The sequence below is a fragment of the Lithobates pipiens genome, unplaced genomic scaffold (assembly GCF_037356315.1).
Source record: "Lithobates pipiens isolate NorthernLeopardFrog02 unplaced genomic scaffold, aLitPip1_a1.2 Scaffold_18, whole genome shotgun sequence".
In the NCBI taxonomy this organism is placed as follows: Eukaryota; Metazoa; Chordata; class Amphibia; order Anura; family Ranidae; genus Lithobates; species Lithobates pipiens.
The window spans coordinates 193,787,632-193,810,963 of NW_027507758.1; the positions used below are offsets into that span (position 1 = coordinate 193,787,632).

Consider the following 23,332-nt stretch of genomic DNA (forward strand, 5'->3'; position numbering starts at 1 on the left):
GAAAGAGAGCTCCTTGGGGTGACACTAGCAAAATACTGAGGCAAGCTAGTGAAGAGGATATACTGGGCTGTCCTTATAGCTTTGTTTGGCAGTGCCCAATCTTCTAAAGGCAGCAGCATAACCCAATGTACTTGAATACTTCACCCTGTGTCCATTAATATACAGTTAAGAAATATTATTTGAGACTAAGTAGTGACGCACAGGATTCCATGTTGAGTTTGTTGATAAAATAACGACTCTATATACGAATCCAACAGTCAGAGTATGGGTCAGTGTAGCCTTGTCAGCACCATTAGAGATGAAAAATGGAACTAGACAAGGATGCCAGCTGTCCCCATACTTATATATCTTGGTGATGAGCATCTGGCAAACTCTGTATTACAAAATATGTCTATCCAGGGTATCTTAGTTGGAGAACACACTTCTAAGATATGATTGTTTGCTGATGATGTATCAATACACCTATTTAACCCTAGGATAACCCTTCCTCTCCTTATGCAAAACTCAAATAATATGGAAGAATTCGTAATTTAAAATAATAATTTACAAAAAAACAGAAACATTGGATGCGTCATTGTCCTATGAAGAGTTATCTAATGTTCATAAAGCATTTCCCTTTAAGTGGAAATCAGACTATAACACTTATTTAGGGGTTAATATATCTGCTAAACTGTCAAATCCATATGAACTTAATTATAAGCTGCTACTTGACAACACACAATGATTTGTGTGTTATAATGCAATCATGATATAAAAAGGACACCAATACACTTGGTTTGGAAGCATTGCTCTTTTTAATATGAGCCTGCTTTAATATGAGCCTGCTTCCTCAGGGTTTATATTTATTCCAGAAAGCACCTCTCATGCATCTCACTTTCAAAAATGTTTTTTTTTTGCCAGAATGAAAACAAGGATGATAAAATGTGTTTGGGAAGTAGATCTAGGTGATCTACTTCCCCAAACATATTTTATCATTATTGCTTGGCTATAGCATTCTTAGCAGAACAAAGAATTAAAGTGGAGTAGGTCTGTCTAATATAGAATTGTACTATAGAGCAGTGGTCATCAACCCTGTCCTCAGGGCCCACTAACAGGCCAGGTTTGCAAGATAACTGAAATAGATCACAGGTGATATCATTTGCTGCTCAGTGATTGCAGTATTCTAGTCTGCATCTCCCCAAGGTAATACATAAAACCTGGCCTGTTAGTGGGCCCTGAGGACAGGGTTGATGACCACTGCTATAGAGCATCACATTTAGCACACATATTGGATTGGTTTGATATGTCCCATACTAAGTTGTGGGCTACAATAGAGTGTAATGTGAGCCCAATACCTATATCCACATTACCTTGGTTTCCCTCTTCAGTATTGCCTTCCCCTGTAAACTTATTTTTTTTATATCAATGGTATTGAGAACATCGAAACAGATTTCCAATGATTATCAGCTTTCCAGGATATATAGGCCCCAACACCTGTATTGCATAACTCCCCCTAGCATATGAAGCCATTGTTTTTTACATTTCTTTTTTTCAGTGCTTACAAGGGGGGTGAGGGGATAACTTAAAACCACTCTCCCAATTATTCTATCCTATAACGTTACCAAGAGGAGTTTAGATACAAAATTTTCAGCTAAAATACAGTGGTGTGAAAAAGTGTTTGCCCCCTTCCTCATTTCCTGTTCCTTTGCATGTTTGTCACACTTAAGTGTTTCGGAACATCAAACCAATTTAAACAATAGTCAAGGACAACACAAGTAAACACAAAATGCAATTTGTAAATGAAGGTGTTTATTATTAAAGGTGAAAAAAAATCCAAACCATCATGGCCATGTGTGAAAAAGTGATTGCCCCCTAAACCTAATAACTGGTTGGGCCACCCTTAGCAGCAACAACTGCAACCAAGCGTTTGCGATAACGTGCAATGAGGCTTTTACAGCGTCCTGGAGGAATTTTGGCCCACTCATCTTTGCAGAATTGTCCTAATTCAGTTACATTAGAGGGTTTTCGAGCATGAACGGCCTTTTTAAGGTCATACCACAACATCTCAATAGGATTCAGGTCAGGACTTTGGCTAGGCCACTCCAAAGTCTTCATTTTGTTTTTCTTCAGCCATTCGGTGGTGGACTTGCTGGTGTGTTTAGGATCATTGTCCTGCTGCAGAACCCAAGTTCGTTTCAGCTTGAGTACACGAACAGATGGTCGGACATTCTCCTTCAGGATCTCTTGGTAGACAGCAGAATTCATAGTTCCTTTTATCACGGCAAGTCTTCCAGGTCCTGAAGCAGCAAAACAGCCCCAGACCATCACACTGCCACCACCATATTTTACTGTTGGTATAATGTTCTTTTTATGAAATGCAGTGTTCCTTCTACGCCAGATATACTTGGACACACACCTTCCAAAGAGTTCCACTTTTGTCTCATCGGTCCACAGAATGTTGTCCCAAAAGTCTTGGGGATCATCAAGATGTGTTGTGGAGAAATTGAGACGAGCTTTGATGTTCTTTTTGCTCAGCAGTGGTTTTCTCCTTGGAACTCTGCCATGCAGGCCATTTTTGCCCAGTCTTTTCCTGATGGTGGAGGCATGAACGCTGACCTTAACTGAGGCAAGTGAGGCCTGCAGTTCCGTGGGGTCTTTTGTGACCTCTTGGATGAGTCGTCGCTGCGCTCTTGGGGTAATTTTGGGCGGCCGGCCACTCCTGGGAAGGTTCACCACTGTTCCATGTCTTCGCCATTTGTGGATAATGGCTCTCACTGTGGTTCGCTGGATTCCCAAAGCTTTGGAAATGGCTTTATAACCCTTTCCAGACTGATAGATCTCAATTACTTTCTTTCTCAATTGTTCCTGAATTTCTTTGGGTCTCGGCATGATGTGTAGCTTTTAAGGATCTTCTGGTGGACCTTACTGTGTCAAGCAGCTCCTATTTAAGTGATGCCTTGATTGTGAACAGGTGTGGCAATAATCAGGCATGGGTGTGGCTAGAGAAATTGAACTCAGGTGTGGACAACCATAGTTATAGTATGTTTTAACAAGGGGGCAATCACTTTTTCACATAGGGCCATGATGGTTTGGATTTTTTTTCACCTTTAATAATAAACACCTTCATTTACAAATTGCATTTTGTGTTTACTTGTGTTGTCCTTGACTATTGTTTAAATTGGTTTGATGTTCCGAAACACTTAAGTGTGACAAACATGCAAAGAAACAGGAAATGAGGAAGGGGGCAAACACTTTTTCACACCACTGTACTTTGTTGATTTTAAAGTGAGGTGCAAGCAACTGCACCATCCACCTTCTTTAGTTGAGCAGATATGCATCTCAGGGGAAATTTCAGCACATACAGATTCTTTCTTACATAACCAGCTTTATGCTAACCATCAAAGGGAGAGAGTGTACTATATGAGAAAATGGGAGAGGGATTTATAGTGGTTGTAAACCCTTACAACCAACTTTGACCTACAGGTAAGCCTAGATTAAGGCTTACCTGTAGGTCCAAGAAATATCTCCTAAACCTATACGGTTTAGGAGATATTTACCAGAAGACAGCCACCGCTGTCTACGGCACATTCGCCGTAGACAGCGGCGTGCAGGGGCACTGGGCAGGCTGCAGATCGCGGCGATATGCCGCGAGTGTCGGCTCCCATGCGCATGCGCGGGAGTGACGTCATCGCTGTGGGAGCAGCGAGACCCGGAAGTCACAGACCGCATTATGCCTTTGCCTTGCAGGGTGTGTTTTTTTTGTTTTTTTTCTGGCTTTACTTCCGCTTTAAAAATTACATTATCAGAAGAAGATATCTTAAAATGTTTTATATTACCCCCATAAATCAAATGCTGTATGTCTAGTATTGCCCAAGAAATAAATTACAAGTTGCTAAGTCAATGGTATAAAACCCCTTAGTTTCAATCAGATATAAGCTTTAAATTCAAAGACATTTTGGAGGTGTATAGTGGGGAAAGTAACGTGTTTGCATATAGGGTGGAATTGCCCATTGCTTAAAATTGTTTAGGATGCAGTAGAACAGATTTCTAACAAAGTATTGTCAATGTCATTGTTTTTCCTCTTTCTTTAAAAAAAAAAAAAAAAAAAAAAAAAAAAGCGCCCTTATTGTCACCAAATCCCAGCGAATTAAGTTTCTTACTATAGATCCTTTCTAGGGAGCAGCTAAAAACATTATCACAATATTAGGTTGATAATTAGAGTATTCACAATCAGTATCACAAGGTATTTTAATAAGTGGCGCAGAGTTTATGTGTAGCTGTTATCAGCCGCATGCACACATTTATTCCAGTATTAAGATTTACTTGTTCACTTTAAAAGACTCACGCAGACATGGATGTGTTTAATTTTATGAAAGAGGCATATTAATTTAGAGGAAGTCTTTCAACAGACTCCCAGTTCCAATTTAAATCTAGATAGAGGTTTCAAACAATTGCAAGCAGACATGGAAAAACAAATAAGGCTGTGGTGGGATGTGGCCTCATTTGATATGTATATGGAAAAAAAATCTGACCCCAAGGAGACTTAGGTGGGACATCAGTCTCAATGAGGGGACTGAAGACCTACAAATGTTGGATGAATGGTACCAGTTTTTTAATGGCTGTGAGCAACTCATGGTCAGAAAAAGAAGACCTTAAAGAAAGGATGGTGCCATTCAGTACAACTAATGATTATCTAGAAAGAGCAAAAGCCCTACAGAGCCATCTAGCCATATATGATGGTGAAATTAAAAATAACAAAAATTTAAAAATATCAGAGGGACATTAAAGACTTTGAACAAAATGAAGTATATAAATGGCAAGAAACCCTTTTATCTACATCTGGCATGGAAATGCCCGATGAAAAGGAACCATTAGGGAGTTCAAAAACCCATCACTATCCACCACCCAATCCCTACCCTTATCCCTCTCCCTATCCAATACAGACCTACAATAGGTATGGTCCCTTAGATAATAGACCGTCTAAATATAATTACTATGAATCTACTAGGAACCACTAGCCCCCCGAGACCCCCTAGAGGTACATTCAGAGGGAACTTTAGGGGGAGACCTAGACCCTATCAAAACCAACACCAGGGGGGGAATGGAAATGGAAAGGGCCGTATCGTATCCCACCCAGAAACCCCCACACCCCCATAAGAACATATAGAAAATGAGGAAAGAGGGAGAAAGAAAAAGAGACAAATAAATGAGGGAATTTTTAATCTGGCAGGAGTTGAGCTCTCAGAGAAAGAATTAGAAGTATTAAATGAAGGTTTAAAGTATGCACCGAACAAAGATGCGGGCAAATTTGATTTGTTGACATCGAAAAATATGTTAGGAAACTTGAAAAATGGAATCAAAATCTCTGGTCTCCAATCAGAGATGTCAAAAGGATGTGAGCAAAGGGATTATCACGGGACACGTACATCTGTTAAATCAATATGAAAAAGAGCAATATTCCATAAAAATAATTTATTAAAAATACAAAATATTACAGCTTCGGGTAAGTATCACATTTTCATAAGGGAAGGTGAGGTAAATCGACTAGTCTCGCTTCTCAGCCTCCCCAGGACATTACCTACATCTCTCTAGCCCTACCCCTACGTCAACCAAAGCCCCGATTGGGGGGGGGGGGAAGGAAAAAGGATCTTTCCCGGCGACTGGGAGGGGGATTTTACCCCAAATGCCGACCAGTACAATTGATTGTTTGGACAAAGAATGGATCCCGGGGTTACGTAGCTACGTACAATTACAAACCCCTATAGGTAGCACAGGGCATATTGATGTGTAAGGAGTAAACCAAACTCCCAATTGCAATCAGTTGGTGAGTGGGAGTAATGATCATTTGGTAGCTCTGTGTGTCCCATGGATCCAATCGGCATAGTGGTACGAGCAGCTGATAAAGGAGGAGGCCTGGTGATATTATCTTGTGAATACTATTACCAGGAGATGGGAAGATTACTAAATGATTCTAACACATATATTAAACTAAAAGGAGATCCTACTTCAAAATTAAGAATGGAACTTACGAATTGGGTATCAGAGGGCCTATATAAAAAAAATCTAAATCAAAAGGAAGCAGATTACCTTATACCATATGCTCCAAAAATTCCAGTAATGTACATAGTACCAAAAGTACATAAAAAAAAAAGTGTCCACCGGGTCGACCGATAATAAGCGGGATAGACTCCCTGTTTGCAAGACTAGGTGAATACCTAGATGGTTTTTTAAACCACGAGTTACACAAAGTCCATCATATCTCTAAGACAGCAGAGACTTGATAGTGCTCTTACAGGATCTAGTAGCAACAGAAGATACCATCATGATTATGGTTGACATTGAATCTCTGTATACTAATATCCAACATAAGGATGCACTTATAGCATTAAAGTGGGCATAGACAAAAGAATCCAAACTAAAAAAGGTTCAGATAAACTATTTAATTAAAGGCCTTGATCTAGCAATGAGTAACAACTTTTTTCTGGGCTATTAATGACTATTATAACCAGATAGGAGTAGTGGCCATGGGGGCACGCCATGCTCCCAGTGTAGCCAATATAGTCTTGAATAAATGGGAATCAGAAACCATCTATAAAAATATGAGTAAATCTCTTCATTTTTTTATAAAAGATACATCGATGATGTTATTCTTTTCTGGAAGGGCAATCTAGATTTGAAGAATTTTTGAATCAAATGAATGGGAATCACTACGGTTTAAAGTTTACAGCTATACACAGTAATGTGGAAGGGAATTACTTGGACCTTAACTATCACAAAAAAGCAAAAAAAAGTTTGTCACTAAAACATACTTCAAAGCCACTGATAGAAATGGTTATGTGCACACACACAGTTGTCATCATCCACAATGGATAGGAGCAGTTCTGAAAGGAAAATATATGCCACTAAAACGCAACTGTGAGGAAGATAATGACTTCTATTCACAGGCCCAGATACTAACAAGTAGGTTCTTAGAAAAAGGTTATTCTAACAAAACTCTAACGAAGTTGGTGATGCAGGTGTCCCAGATGGATAGACAAACATTATTGGTACCAAAAGTTAAATCTGAATACCAAGGGGCCACAGCTTTTGTGACGGGGTTCAATAGACAGTATAGACAGGTGGAAGCCATTTTCAAAAAATATTGGCCCATCCTGTTGCAAGATAAATATCTGGTATCCATAATTCCACATAATCCTAAATTCATCTATAGAAGGGCACCAGGTTTGAGAAATCAAATAGCTCGTCATGTCCCAGAACATCCAAAAAGGCTGTCAACTTTTCTGGATGGATCCGGCTTTCATTATTGTACTAGATGCAGGGCCTGTAGACTAACTAGAAAGCCGGGCTCATCTAAGAAGGTTGCTCAGTTTCAATCCTAAATTACAAAGAGTATAAAATTAAACCACTAATTACATGCAATTCGGATCATGTTACTTATGCGTTAGAGTGTCCATGCTCAATGCAGTACGTAGGCCGAACAACTAGACAATTAAAAATCAGAATTAACAAACACCTTACTAATATTAAGAAAGGATTTCCTAATCATAGTGTGTCAAGGCATTTTAAATCACATCATAATAGTGACCCTACCCTCTGTAAGTTTTATGGTATTGATAAGATCACAAAACATTGGAGAGGGACACACATGAAAAAAGAAATATCAAAAAATTAAACAAAATGGATATATAAATTAAGAACAATGCAGCCGTTAGGAATGAATATAGAACTTGATCTAAATAGTTTTTTGTCCACGAATAAGGTTGGGTATTCCATGCCGGGAGAGTGGAGACTCCCCCTTTTTTCTCCTTAATCTGAGAGCATGGCATTAACATTTGGATCAAGTCCCTATTAATCTGCAATAAAGATGAACGAACATTAAGATATTAATTTTAGGTGCACATAAAACAAGAAAATTATAGGAGAGAAAGAGGTGGATAAAACCGAAATGATGATGGGGATCATGTAGGTTTGTTTATATATATATATATATATATTTTTTTTTTTAAATAAAAAAATAGGGGTTGTTTAAAGTTTTTGGAACAGAAATAATGGAAGTAGAGTATCTTAAATGAGTAATGTGCAAATGGACAATAAGTCTATTGGTTAGTGCCAGTATAATAGTGATATGGTGTATCCTCTCCATCTAGACATCTAGCATCTAGAGGGCAACTATATGAATGACAGAAGGATACCCTATTGCTAATGATTTAGAGTCATCACAAATTGCAAATAGAGACTTTGTATTTATGTTTTTTTATATAGTTTTCCCCTCTGATGTTGTTTGATTAATAATGGCATTATTTTTAGTGAGAGGATTTAATTTTAGAATGTAAGCAAATTATGCTGCGAATGGTGTTCCGTTCATTATGCCTTGAGTGGGACTGAGGCTGTGCACAAATTTTTGCTTCCCATTGGCTCTTTATGATCGATTGGCACACTATAAACAACGTTGACCCTGTGACCAGGAACGCTTCCTGAAGACGTGAAAATGAAACGTACGTCGAGGCGGTACCTGGTCACATTCGTATACGCAAAATTCCGGTCCTCTTGGTTGTCGGTCGCATTCGGTGGAACGCACGCCGTACACAACGAGGAACCACGAGCATACCATGGAACGATCTGATAAGCGAGCGGCCCCAGTGCCAGATCGGGCACTGAGTAATTTAAGCAGCCATTTGGCTTTACGTTTTTTAAATTTTCGTTTTAAATAAACAGTATTATGCTATGGATATTGTTTGCTCTTTCTTCATGCCCTGTCTGAGCCTATGAGGAGGAAGGTGTTTTCCATAAAGTCTGTATCATATTCCATGTGAGCAGGCACTTACCTGCACAAGCTCAGCTGACGATCTTTTTAATTAAAGTAGTCATTACAATCTGGTAAGGAGACTACGGTAACTTCACGATTGGGTGTCTTCGTGCTCAAATTTGTGGTGAAGGGATTTTTCACTAATTTCAGAAGACCTCATTGTATTCTGACATATGGATTTTGATGAAGTCTATCACAATTGTATCTGTGGAGTTTAATCACTGCATGGACTTTTTGCTATATGTTTTTTTTCCAGTATCTAATTGGGACTATTTAATTAATTATTTTTGCAATTTTTTGGGGGGTTTTTGTTTATTATTGTATGTTTAGTGGGTTGGTACACCACCCTAATCATGTATGGGTGTTATTGTAGTATTTTTCACTAATTTAATGTAATGTCTAAGATATGAGGTTTTTCCTCTTTAAAATGTATTCGCTGGGATGTGGTGACAATAGGGGCGCTTTTTTTTTTTTATTGGACCACAGAGATAGTACCGTTCCTGGTGATTCCTGGCTCCACGTTATCAAGGAATCACTACTTAGGTTCTTCTTTGCGCAGCTAGAACCTTAATTCCTAGGCACTGGCAGAGAATGGATAGTGGAGATGTGTTATTTGAGAAGGATGGAGGAAATGACTGCCCAACAACAGGACAGACATGAGGAGTTTAGGATTAAATGGAGCCAGTGGGCTTTATATATGGAGACATGGAATAATAACTGATTTGTTTTCAATTTAATTTGATATGAAAATAAAAATAAAAATGGACTAAATAAAAAAGAATAGCCACCCACGGTAATGTTAAAAATGTGTGTGTATTATATATATATAATCTACTAGTCTAACGCCAGACCCAGACACCCCCTCCCCCCCCCACAGTTTTTAACAGTTCAGGGCCTGCTCTAGGGCCTTCAAAAGTGTGATAGGTTGTCAGGAAATGAACGGTTGACGGTGCTTCCTGCATGTTGGGCCTCTCTATGTGGCTAAACTGTGTACAAGTCTCACAAATGTGGTATCGCCATACTCAGGAGTATCAGAATATGTTTTGGGGTGTAGTTGCAAGTATGCATATGCCACTTGAGAGAAATAACCTGTTAATAGGACCATTTTGTGGGGGGGGGGGGGGAATCTTAAAGAGGGATTCCACCTGCAAAAAAAAAAAATATTAAAAGCCAGCAGCTATAAATACTACAGCTGCTGACTTTTAATAAATAGATACTCACCTGTCCCAGGGGCCAGCGATGTCGACAGCTGAGACCGATCGATCGGTCTTGGCTGCTGCCACCGCTGCCATTCTAGGTGAGGGAATCAGGAAGTGAAGCATTGCAGCTTCACTTCCCGGTTCCCTACTGCGCATGCACGAGTAGCGCAGCGCACTAGGAGTGGTCTGCGCTGTCTCTGGGACCCCGGTGTGTCCCGGCAGACAGCGCGGCGGGACAGGAAACGGCATAGACTCCCGTGGGAGTCTATGCCCGGAAGTGGGTGCAAATATGCACCCCCCTCCCCCCTGAAAGGTGCCAAATGTGACACCAGAGGAGGGGAGGGTTCCGATGAGCGGAAGTTCCACTTTAGGGTGGAACCCCGCTTAAATTTTGCAAAAAATTGTGGGAAAAGATTACAGAGTTAAAAAACACACCATGACTCTTAAAAAAAAAATACCTTGGAATATCTACTTTCTAAAAAGAGGTCATTTGGGCCCCTATCACACTTATACGACTTGCACCCTGCACTACTTTGGTCCAACTTCCTTGCGAGTTGATATCCATAGACCTCAATGTTAAACCCTCAAGTAGCTTGCAAATCGTACCTGAATAATATAGACACTATTTCAGTACAACTTTGTAAGCACAAGCTGTAAGCACAAGCAGCTTTTTGACTCTTGTCCCACCCAATCCTATCAGCATATTAGCCCTTCCAAGCACACATTCACTTCCTGGTTATTCCCTCAGCAACAATGTGCTTCAAACAGCCAAAAAAAAGAGATGTCCTTGACAATGAGCAAATCATTTGATTTATCCATGAGCGCCCAGCTATTTATGATTTGTGTAACCCTAACTACAAAGACAAGATAAAGAGAGAAAGAGCACGGGTGGAAGTAGCAAGGATATATTTTGAAAACTGGGATTACTTTTCACGCAGAGAGCAGTTATCACACAGTAAGTATGCCTATTGTGTTGTATTTACTTCATATGTCACTCATAGAGGTCAAAGCATTTGTAAACCCGAAATAAAATAAAAAAAAATATATATATTTATATCCTGTTCCAAAGCACAATGCTTGTACTGTGATTTTTCCTTCTCTATCATCTGAAAAACTTGGCTGATCCTGCCTGGCTATGCCCTCCACCCTGTAAACTGACCACGATAAAAAATATCATGACTGCTGAGCCCTGATACCGTGTTCAGTTTACGTGCCTCCGTCATCACGCTGACTGCTTTCTGCTCTGTCCCCCCTCCCTGTCAGTTTCCATGCCTGTGTGTGAGAATCATCTTCTCCTGTCCCCTCCCCCCTACTGCCTTTCCCGGTCTCTTGAAATAGTTTGCATCACTTCTGTTTTATCAAGATCTAAACTAGTAGATGCCAGTTTTTTTCTTATTCTGATCCTTAATTCAGTCTCTCACAGCATTCACATGACATTCTTATAGGTTTATCTCAGCCCCTGCCTCCACATTCCTTTCATGGGGAAGAGAGTGGAGGGATGTTATGTGCCTACAAGTCATTGCTGTGAGATAAGGTATTAGAATTAAAAAAAGAGCAGACACTTAATGCTGTAGAGCTCAATAAGAAAAAACAAGGGGTGACCGTGTGTTACGATGCTTACTTTACACCACTTTGCCTATTGTGTTAAGGTGAGGTTAGCCTAGTGTTAGGGTTAGACTAGCATTAGGGTTAAGCTAGGGTTAGCCTAGTGTTAGGGTTAGGCTAGTGTTAGGGTTAGGCTAGCATTAGGGTTGTATTAGGGTTAGCCTAGTGTTAGGGTTAAGCTAGGGCAAAATTGCGGCCGCAAAATTGCGTGACTTTGAAGTCTCACAAGTGTGAAAGGGGCCTTGGGGTGTATTTATACTGTCCTGGATTTTCAGTGTCTCAAGAAATGAGATGGGCCGTCAGTACTACATCATGTGTGATCAGGTGTGATTCATTTTCAATGATTTGTACCATAGCTTGTAGACTCTATAACCTACACAAAGACAATATTATACACTGATTTGGGTTAGTTTTACCAAAGAAATGTAGCAGTATAACTCTTTGCCAAATGTATGAAGAAAAAAATACCAGTTTGCAAAAGTTTATAACAGAAACAAAGAAAAATGCAATTTTTTTTTACAAAATTGTTGCCCTTTTTTATCGATAGCGCAAAAGATAAAAAACTCAATGGTTATTAAAAATCACCAAAAGAAAGCTCTATTTATGTGAAAAAAGGGACAAAAATTTTACATGGGTACAGTGTTGCATGACTGAGTAATTGTCATTCAAAATATGGAGAACGCTGAAAGCTGAAAATTGGCCTGGTTAGGAAGGGGGTATAAGTGCCCAGTGGGCAAGTGGTTAACAAAAACTGAATAATGTATATTTCAGGATTATACATTACTTCTTCCCTGAAAAAAATAGTATTTTTTCATCATACTTACCTGTAAAATCCATGGTACACAGAGTCAATATTCATTACCTACTGGGTTATATTCCATCTCCAGGTGAATGGACACTGGTAGACCAAAGGTCTTCAGACAGAAAGTAATCCCCTATATAACCTCTCCCACACAGGAAGCACTTCAGTTTTGCAGCAAACACTGAATCCTCAAAGAAGAGGGGAGGGATCTCTGTGTTTCATGATGTACTCAAAGAAAATAATTTTAAATTATAAAATTATAATTGATGATGAGCAAAATCCTTTTTTCTTTTTCATACAGTACATCATGGGACACATGATGAGTCAGGTTAATATTATATGACAGAGTCAGGCTAATAGACACCCTGCCAAGTAATAGCCATCAGAACTTATACGGCAGCCCGCATTACACTGCGGTCGAAAGTCGAATCCTCGGCTGCTCGAACATCCACTTGATAAAATGTTGTGAATGTATGCACTGAAGACCACAGATACCCAATGGCGGAACGCCCAGGAGGTTCTTACACCCCTGTTATAATGAGCTCTCACCCTAAAGGGAGGAGCTTTAGGTTTCAGACCGTAGGCCTGAATGATCAATTGACAGACCCAATTGGCAATGGAAGCCTTGGAAGCTGCCTGCCCCTTCTTGGGTCCTTTTTGTAAAACAAAAAAAGGAGTCTGATCCTCGGATCTCCGCAGATCTAGACAAATAAACCTTGACTACCCAGACAACATCAAAAGAATGCAGTCGTCTCTCTTCCACTGAATGAGACTGAGAGAAAAAAGAAGGCAAAATAATGTCCTGATTTAAATGAAAGGCTGACACCACCTTTGGCAAAAAGGATGGAACAGGTCATAAGACGACCCTGCCATGGTGAAGGATCAAGTACGGTTCCCTGCATGAAAGGGCCGCCATCTCCGACACCCTTCTAGCCGAGGTGATAGCCACCAGGAAGGCTAGCTTGCGTGACAGCAAGTCTAATAGACTCCCTATATAACCCCTCCCACTATTGGGAGTCCTCGGTTTTGTAGAGAAGCAATACAAGTGTATACCAAGAAGGGAGGGACCTCTGTGTCCCCTGATGTACAAAGAAAAGGATTTTACAGGTAAGCCGTTATAAAAATCTTGTTTTCTTTTCTTACATCAGGGGACACAGAGCCAAAGTAATTACTATATGGGATGTTCCATAGCAATGGCAACTGAAGGGAGGGAGGCACAACAAAAAAGGAGGCCAGAGGACTCATACTGCAGCACACTGCGCCCGAAGGCAATATCCTCATGACCTTTAACACCGACACACATACTAGAACGTGACCTTGTTGGAGTTTTTTTACTTTATGTATAGTTCTTTTAAAGAAAGCCATTTGGCCATAGTTAGGGGCGTATATAGATACAATAGTATACAGAACATTGTTAATTGTGCATACCAAAATTATATATCGTCCTTCTGGGTCAGATTCACACTTTTTATGTTGGAAGTTCACCGAATTTCTGATAGCAATCATCACTCCTCGTTGCTTTTTGGGGTAAGAGGATTTGAACACATGGGGAAATAACCTGTGGTGACAGCTAGGAGGAACGTTGAGTACAAAGTATGTCTCTTGGACGCATAGTATGTCACAATTATGGGTGACATGTGTTCCATAAAGAGGCCCTCTTGGCAGGATGGTTTAGCCCTTTCGCATTTAGGGAACGAATAGTGAACCCCATGGTAGTTGTCACGAAAAAAAATATAAAAGATGAGCGTGTAATGACTTACAGTACTGGATGTTGATTCAGCAGCGGTGTATTCAGGCGCAGTTGGATGAGAAGTCCTTCGTTGCTGATTGACGGATTGAGAATAGCTGACCCAGATAAGCACTATAGGGGTACAGAACAAGCTAGTTATGTTAAATTACAACTAAACTAGTAGGTGGTCTGTGTACACCATGCAGTACCGATGTAAGGTAAACGGTAGAAAAACAAGAAACGAAGCTAACACAAAAAAGAAAAGAAAAAAAGAACAAACAGGTAGGTGGGCCAGTAAAAGGTAGCTCTTGGAGCAACTGGTCAAGGTGTGGGGTATAGTTCAACAAGTAGGTGTCAAATCGCAGAACCATTCCAGACGAGTAGTCGCTCATAAGTAGATTTCGGGCTTGCTTATCAGTGCCGGTTATTCTTGCAGGATACACGGCCCATGCCAAATGTAAAGGGGTTTGGAACCCCAGAGGAGTCTTGATGAGCTGGAGGGGGGTCAGGTATGATACCCCAGTCATGCAGAAGTTTCATGCCTTCCTCAAGGGTAGAGATGATATGAGGTATGCCATTATAGGCAGCCAATATAGTGGCAGGGTGATGCCATTTGAATACAATTGTATGGTTATTCATGGCCTTGGTAAGGGATTTAAGTTGTCTGCACATCTGTAGTGTGTACTGTTACAAGTCAGCGTAAAGTTGAATGTCTGAGTAAGGTGCAGGTAAGGGTGACAACTCCCTTGCTTTCATGAGAATTTGTTCTTTAGCTTGAAAGAAATGTACTCTGAGAAGAACGTCTCTGGGTATATCCGCCTCAAGATGGTATGGTTTTGGCAGTCTATGTATACGGTCAATAGTAAGCTCGATCGGGGTCAGTTCAGGAAGCATGCTAGAGAACATAGCGCTGGCAAAATTATGCAATTCTTTAGGTTGGATAGACTCTGGGATACCGCGTATTTTGATATTATTGCGTCTGGAGAGGTTCTAGAGGTTCGCAAGCTTAGACTTGACCGCGAGATTAGACTTGACCCATAGAGATTCTTAATCAATGATGAAAGATTAGTCATGAGAAAGGATTGCAATGACATTAGCATATCCTTCATAGTAGTGCTCAGAACTGGTTGCCCCAGAGTTGGAAACTGAGCTATTGAAGATTGTAAGGAGGATATTGCTGCATCATTATGTAGGCCTGACCAGTCAGATTCATCTTCATCCTTGATTTTGCTGGGCTCTGGGAGACCGGGGGTTGCAGGTGAGGGGTCTTGAGAGGGTCCTGAAGGAAATCTGTGTCTCTGTGTGTGGATGGTCCCCTGGAGCCCTGGAAAGCTCAGGGAATGGTGCGGTGTCCATCCGGCGGTGCCATCTTGCTCTCTGTGCCGTGTGTGATGGGGCTGGTAGACAAAGGATTGAAGCTGCTTTGGGCCCGGTTCCTGACTCCGTTTGTGGGACATTTCGGTAGCAGAGCTCATGGGGGATGTCAGGGAACTGAACGGTACCGAGGATGGTGCTGTATAAGCCCTTTAGAATGCTTTTGTCCGGTCTGGTGTGCGGAGCTCTCAGCTCATGCAGCCATCTATGGTTGTGTGCAAGCCACGCCCCCCCAGCATCTGTTGTTAACACCTTCCAGGATACAGGTAGAAAACATTTTCCCATTTGCTGGATGACAACCACCAATTTAGACTCTGACTTACGTCGGGAGCCAAGCGTATTGGAAACAAGGCCTGAATCTTTTTATTCCAGACAAACAGGATGGTGTTTTGCGGGTAAAGGACGCCCTCGAAGGAGGCCACCATTTCCCCTAACAATCTCATGCACAGCCGAATGGAAGGATTTTTCTTTGTTTTGATAAGTTGAATTAGTCCTACAATGGAACGGATTCTTGTCTGGGGTAAGAATAACTTCTTCTGTATGGTATCTATAACCAGCCCCAAGTACTGTAATCTCCTTGATGGTTTTAAGGAGGATCTTCCTAGGTCGAGTATCCAACCCAGAGATTTCAGGTAGTTACAGCTGTGATCAGACTCTGGTTTAGACCCGAGACTGAATGATCTATTAAAAGTAGATCTTCTAAATAGGCTAGGACTGTTATGCCTTGAGCCCTTAATATAGCTAAAGGAGGTGCCAGAATCTTTCAGAACACCTGTGGTGCTGTGGCTAAACCAAATGGCAGGGCCACAACTGAAATGATGATTTTATATTTCAAAACGCAGAGTTCTGGTGAGCGGGAAAATTTGGCACATGGAGATATGCATTTTTGATACTGATTAAAGCCAAAAAACTCCCCTCCTTGAAGAATGGACACAACCGATCGGATTATGAAAGAATCGGATGTTTAAAGCGGTTCTGCACCTAAAAAAAAAATATTAAAAGCCAGCAGCTACTAATATTGCAGCTGCTGACTTTTAATAAATTGACACTTACCTGTCCCAGGGTCCAGCGATGTCGGCGGCAGATGACGAGTGATCGCTCGTCTCTCTGCTGCCCCCGCCGCCATCCTCTGTCAGGGAATCGGGAAGTGAATCGTTGCGGCTTCACTGCCCGGTTCCCTACTGCGCATGCACGAGTTGCGCTGCACGTCTCTTCTGGTCCCCGCTGTGTCCTGGGAACTGTGTGTTTCCCAGAACACAACTGGGGGGGGGGGGGGGGGGGCATCTGCAGGGGTCTGCGGTGGTCTGTCCCGGAAGTGGGTGCAGATACCTGGATTATCCAGGTAACAGCTCCCCCCTCCCCCCTGAAAGGTGCCGATTGTGGCACCGGAGGGGGGGAGGGCTCAGAATAGCGGAACTTCCCCTTTAGGGTGCCGATTCAGATCTTCGAGATCTAGAATGGGTCTAAACTCTCCGTTTGGTTCTGGAACTGTAAAAGGTTTGAGACAAACCTTGTGCTCTGTACCACTAAGGGAACCTCTGATATCACCGACTGGGATAATAGATGATCCAGAGGCCAGAAATAGAGACTTCTTTTTCTCTGGATCCTTGGGAACATTTTCCCTTAGAAAAACAAGGAGATGGAAACTCTCGGAGCTCTAGTTGTAACCTAGAGAAAAAAAAACCTACAGAAATCCATCTGTCTTGACATTGTTCCTGCCAGATCTTGAAAACTGCAGGACCTTGCCCCCCAAACGAATGAGCGGGGGTGCCCTTCATGAGAAGGTTTTAGCATTCTGCTTTGTGGACTTTCTGTCCCAAGATCTCATCTGACCCTGGTGCTGCCCTTGGGGACTTTTCCTTGAACCTGACGGTTGAGGCTGTCGAGACTGCCTAGAGGCAGATGCCCCCGGCATAGGAGAGGCAGCACGATTAAAGGAGAAATGTTTGAACCTCTTCTTTACTGGTAAAAGAGAGCTTTTCCCATTAGAGGTCCTTTGGATGTATTTTTCCAGATCGTCTCTAAATAGCCGTACACCATGAAGGGGAAAAACTGGCTAAGAGTTTTTTACACAATGCTTCGGCTGATCAATTTTTCAGCCACAGAACTCTGCAAGAATGCACTAGTCCAAGCATAAGGCTTAAATGATAGAGTCTTTCATAGCATCTACTGTGAGAGTGTGTCTAATACACCAGCCCTTTGCCAGGCCTGCTGATCAGGCAGAATTTCAGGTATCTCCACAAACTGTTCCTTAATGGACTGAGATACACCAATTACAGCAAGAACCGGCTGTGCTACTGAGCTTGCTAAAGACATATTGTTTTTAGAAAGAAGTTCCAACTTTGTATCTGTTGGATCCTTTAACATCAGTGCATTATCCACCAGACATGTGAGACTCTTGCTCACTGAGGCGATTGCAGCATCAATTGCTGGAACCCCCATTTTCTTCATAGAAATCCTCTTCCATAAAGTGTGGAGAATTTCTTGGGAGGATAATATTGTTTATCCGGATGTTCCCATTCAGAATACATAAGCTTTTTTAGCCATGCATGAATAGGAAAAAACATCCCCAGATGGGGGAGGTTCTAATGAACCCAATTAGAGGTAGGTTCCTGAAGAGCCTGTGCTGCAGGCAGCAAAAAAGGTTGAGTAAGGGAGTACACAAGCAACCTGTCTTGTGATGCTACTCCTACCATATTAGGATCCTCAGAAGAGGATAAATAAGTATCTTCCAAATATTTGGGAAGATCTACCTGATCCCCAGCCTCCTGCACCTCAACAAGAGGGTCCTGAAGACTAGATGGGAATCTGCTATGTTTAGCCCCACTATGGAGAGACATCATAGCATTAATCTTCTTTCCAAATTACAAATGGTAGAAGAAAAAACCTTTTGTATGATATATACAGGGACTGACGTGTTTTATGCAACAGTTTCCCCTGACTAGCCGCATCCCTCTCAGAGGAGGTTGACGTTCTTTTGGAAATGGATTCAGTTTATAGTGAAAACCATTGACCCCTTTAGAGAAGTTCCTAGTCCCATTACCATTCATAGCCTGAAGCATAAAGCAGAGGCACAGCAAAAGAATGTACATTGCTAGGCTATATTTCAGCGCCATTAGCTGCTATTAATCCTAGCCGGGTAAAGTATAATGTGTCAAAGGGTAAATCCTCCACTGAGAGGCCGCAGTCTGTCTCTTTTTATTTTTTTATTTTTTTTGAAAAAAGGAAACTAGTTTAGCATCCTATCCCCTGAAGGGGAAAAAAAAACGATTTTTGGGGGCACAGGAAGAGAAGCAGACCCCCCTTCTTACCAGAGGATCTGTTGTGGCCGGAGGAGAGGAGAAAATAACAGGCTTCTGTGCTGTTTCCAGCGTCAGGCCAGTGAGTGCTCAATACAGACCCCAGTGGTGACACATAGGCATGACAACATTATACATAGAAGGAGAAATTCCTGAGAAAATCTCCATTACCTTTTCCTCGCAGCAGGGTCTGAGATAAAAACCAAATCTTCACCCTTCACGGTGGGCTCCGAGACCTTTTAGGAAACCTTCAGGAACAGGGGAACCTCAAGTTACCCACAATCCTGGACCTGCGACAGCACCCTGCCAGTAAAAACTTTATGGCCTTACTACCAAAAAGTACTGGATCCCAGGGTCCAGCTCTCTAAAGAGAAGCATTCGCAAGCAAAACCTTGTTTCATCGGACATGAGGCCCGGGTACCAGCCATTTAGCCCATGAAAGGACATCAGAGCGGATCCGGTCAGTATGGATAGCTCCAGCAAGGAAGCTTCCAGCGGAGCTCAGCACAGCACATCTTTTTTTTTTAATTCTTTACTTTTTTTTACATTTAAAATTGACAAACTTAACAACATACATTATTAAAATGTTATACAACAGGTAGTACAAATTAGAAAAAAACTATTATTATTTTCATACCTTCCTTTCTACCCGCTTAACCCTCCTAAATCCATCCCCCTACTACACACCTTCTAGTCTCAAATTATGCCAGTCAAGTTACTCGTTGGTTAATACCAAAAATAAATAAATAAAAAAGGAAAAAAAACAGATATAAAAAGCCCAAATTTTACCCCGAGGTATAGGTGGGAAAAGAGCTATACAGTAGAGATTCGCGGGTGGAGCGACAACGGGGGGGGGGGCGGGACTCTATCTGCCCGGCCGCCACCCCCCGCAATGAACAGCCCATCTCACTGAGCCAGGGACTCCATAAACCTACAAACTTCTTAAAGTTATTTTGCCTAATGTAAATCGCCCTCTCACTCCATATCATAGAGTTAATAGACTCGGTCCATAGGGGGGGGGGGGGTCTTAGCCTGCCAGTTATGTGCTATTAATCTCCTCGCCTGACATCTCAACACTGATGCCTTTGTAAGAGGCGAGATTCTACCTTCCTCAAGGCTTCCTAGAAGGCAAATCTTAGTCTCGGGTTTCAATGTAGTCTTAAAGATTGTAATGAAAAGTTGCAATGACCACCATTGTATCCTCTAGGGTCTTTGCTAAAAAAATAATATATGTTTGGGGGTTGTATGTAATTTTCTAGCAAAAAAATGATGATTTTTACATGTAGGAGCACAGTGTCAGAATCAGCCTGGATGCGAAGTGGTTAAAAATCCTTTTTTTTTTATTTATTTTTTTATTGATCTAACGTAATATTCTAATTCTTCTTTCTAAGATACTGAATACTGGCTTTAAGCCATAATCATCAAAATGAAAAGAAAGAAATGCTTGAAATATCATTCTGTGTGTAACGCAATATATGAGTTTCACGTTTTGAGTTTGAATTACTGAAATAAGTTAACTTTTTGATGATATTCTAATCTCATGAGATGCACCTGTATATGTATAGCGCTGCATAAATTGACGGCACTATCTATATATAAGTACTAAATAAATATAACACATATCAAGAAATCTTGATTCTACTAAGGCAGGCTTGTCCTGAAAAAATTGGGGTGGATCTTCCTTTAAATGTAGCAGCAAACTGTAGCTGTAGCCTATGACAGGGGATGCATTCTCAATCAAGTACAATCCATAAAGCAAGCAGTGAATGAGCATGATCGAAAACATTCACTTACTTATCGGTCTGTGTGTAACATCCCACTGGCAGTCTAACTGTACAAGTCCCATAGATAGGCCTAATAAGGGGAAATAGAATAAAGCTGCTGGAGCCACAGCTGCTGGGTTCCTGACAGATAGTGTGTAGATGATAACAAACTGCTGTGATTACAAGGAGCGCTCAATGTGACTTCACATAGCACTGCCTGTGCCACTTCAGACATACAGGCAGTCCCCGGGTTACAAACAAGATAGGGACTTGTAGGTTTGTTCTTAAGTTGAATTTGTTTGTAAGACGGAACAGGTACATTTTTTTAAGTGTAGCTCCAGCCAAAAAATAAATTTGTAAGCTTTCCGGATAGCATAGGGAAGGGTTAACACCCCTGTAACATTTGTTTTGCTGTCTGTGCCCATTTTCAGAAGATTTCACCTCACTTTCTGTCCCCTATGACAATTGGATTTTGAAAATGTTGGGTTGTTAGGGCCGGTTCACACAGGGGGCGATGCGAGGCGACACCGACTTGCCTCGCCGCGACCTCAGTGGCGACTTGCAAATGACTTCTGTATAGAAGTCAATGCAAGTCGCCCCGAGGTCGCCCAAAAGTAGTACAGGAACCTTTTTTCTGAGTCGGAGCGACTCGAGTCGCTCCTCTCAGAACGGTTCCATTGTACAGAACGGGGGCGACTTGTCAGGTCGCGGCGAGGCAAGTTGTTTCGCCTCGCATCGCCCCCAGTGTGAACCGGCCCTTAGGCAAACAGGGACTGGTGATAAAGCATCAGTGGAGACACCTTTTTCCCTTAACTCTTACAGGAGTGAATTTCCTGTAAGAGTTAAAAATCACATGCCACCTCCTCAAGCATATACAGTACTTTTTTCAACCAACTAATTAATATTTTTTTAAAGCATCACATAAAAATGTTGACATAGGTAAAAGTTTAAACATACTACTTTTTACATACTACTGTAAAAAAAACATACCAGATATAGACAGAAGACAGTTGTTCATTACATACATCCATGTACATCTTCTTGGGAAAAGCTGAAATATAAACAAAGATTCAGAGATGATCCAACCTAATCTACTGAATAGGCCTAGAAATGTTAAATTCAACAGGATTCTTTTTATTATCAAAACCAGAGCAAGCTTGCTTGTGATAACAGGGTAATGTCCAAAATAAAGCCACTAAAATCAACTGTGTTTACATAAAAATTTGCAAAACACATCAAAACGCATGCCAATGCGTGCGTGAAGATAAACATTCATGTACGGTATGTCAATGCATCGTGACTCGTGTTATGATGCATGCTCACATTCAATGTGAAGTACAATACAGCACAATGACGCATGCCTATATTGCATTTTGTAGATTGTCAACATGCATCACATTACACATCAACACGTATTGAGGTACATCAAGATGTACACTTTAATACATTTCCTCTGATTTTAACAGAAAACCCACATAAAACTCTAAAGTGTGAACAGGCCATTAGCCTGCCGTCTTTATGGCCTGCTGGAGATTAAACAAAAAACTTTTGGCAAATAATTTATATTTTGATGCTACCAATAGGTTTTGGAGAGCTATTTACCAATTTCTGAATTTGTATACACACTGAAGCTGTTTTACTACAGAGTTTACACAAAAATTGTGTGAAGGTTAACCTTAATTATCCATGTGAAAAGACAATCCCTATTTTTTTTTTATCTGCACATAATTAGATAATTAAAAAGAATATATGTACACAATTTATTGTGAGAACATTCCTAAATCAGTTAGTGGTATTAGTTTTTAAAGGCTTCAAGCACAAATCCAGGGTAGTAATATTTCAACATATTTTGACCCTGTTTTAGGGTATTCAGGTGATTGGACATTGGCAAAAAACAAAACAAAAGGTAAAAAATAGTGTAGCGCTTCTGTAATAGTGAATGTGATCAACACATACACAAACAATTCCAAATAAATGGTCACATGAGACAACATGCCCCTGTCGAAGACATATGTGTCGAAACGCGTCGGGCTAGCTGTTGGCACCCTACATTGCTTTTACTTTCATTTTTATCTAATCTTTTTGTGATCACTAAGTCATAAAATATTTTATATAATTTTTTGACTTTTAAATAAATTTGCCGTTTTATACCGTCTGACCCGCACCATGTGGAGCTCTCTTTTTCCTTTCTCTTTTTTGGCCTAAAAACCCTTAACATCTTTCACCCTATTTTGGGGTGATCGGAGTATCGGTGTTGATCGTGCTACGTCCGAGTTGGATAAGAAACCATCCTGATGTTCCATCCGTGAAACACATCGCTTGGCACACAGTCGGTTGGAGTTCTCTCACCAGTTTGACGGACCCTCATCGATCCACCCCCTGGCCCTAGATTGGGACCCCAAGCTTTACAGACTCAACTGTCATATGACCGTGTGAGTCCAACACAGTTGGTAAGAGTATTTATCTACTTCCCTAATGTCTACAGACAAGCTGTTTTACATGGGCATATCTGTTTAGCAAGATCCCTCTCTTTCCTTGAAATGGCCTAACCATCTTTGCACCAGTTACATCACGGAAGTTCATACCCATTCCATTGGACTTTGTTTTATGTATATGGACTTTCTCATGTGACCATTTATTTGGAATTTTTTGTGTATGTGTTGATCACATTCACTATTACAGAAGTGCTACACTATTTTTTACCTTTTGATTGTGGAACTTTGTTTGTTTTAAGTGTTGGCAGCTGCTTTTTTGTTTTACATTCAGTTATAGCGCA

The 23,332-nt window shown here is 41.1% G+C and overlaps 1 protein-coding gene across 4 annotated transcripts in view; it reads right to left on the reverse strand.

Annotated features, from left to right (window-relative positions):
• MAP4K3 (mitogen-activated protein kinase kinase kinase kinase 3) overlaps positions 1 to 23,332 on the reverse strand; it is a 783,526-nt gene that overhangs the window by 95,860 nt on the left and 664,334 nt on the right. For all 4 annotated transcript variants that reach the window (XM_077486491.1, XM_077486490.1, XM_077486493.1 and 1 more), the window contains one exon: positions 21,547 to 21,607. In XM_077486491.1, coding sequence (XP_077342617.1) covers positions 21,547 to 21,607 — 61 coding nt within the window. The remainder of the gene's footprint in view (positions 1 to 21,546; positions 21,608 to 23,332) is intronic.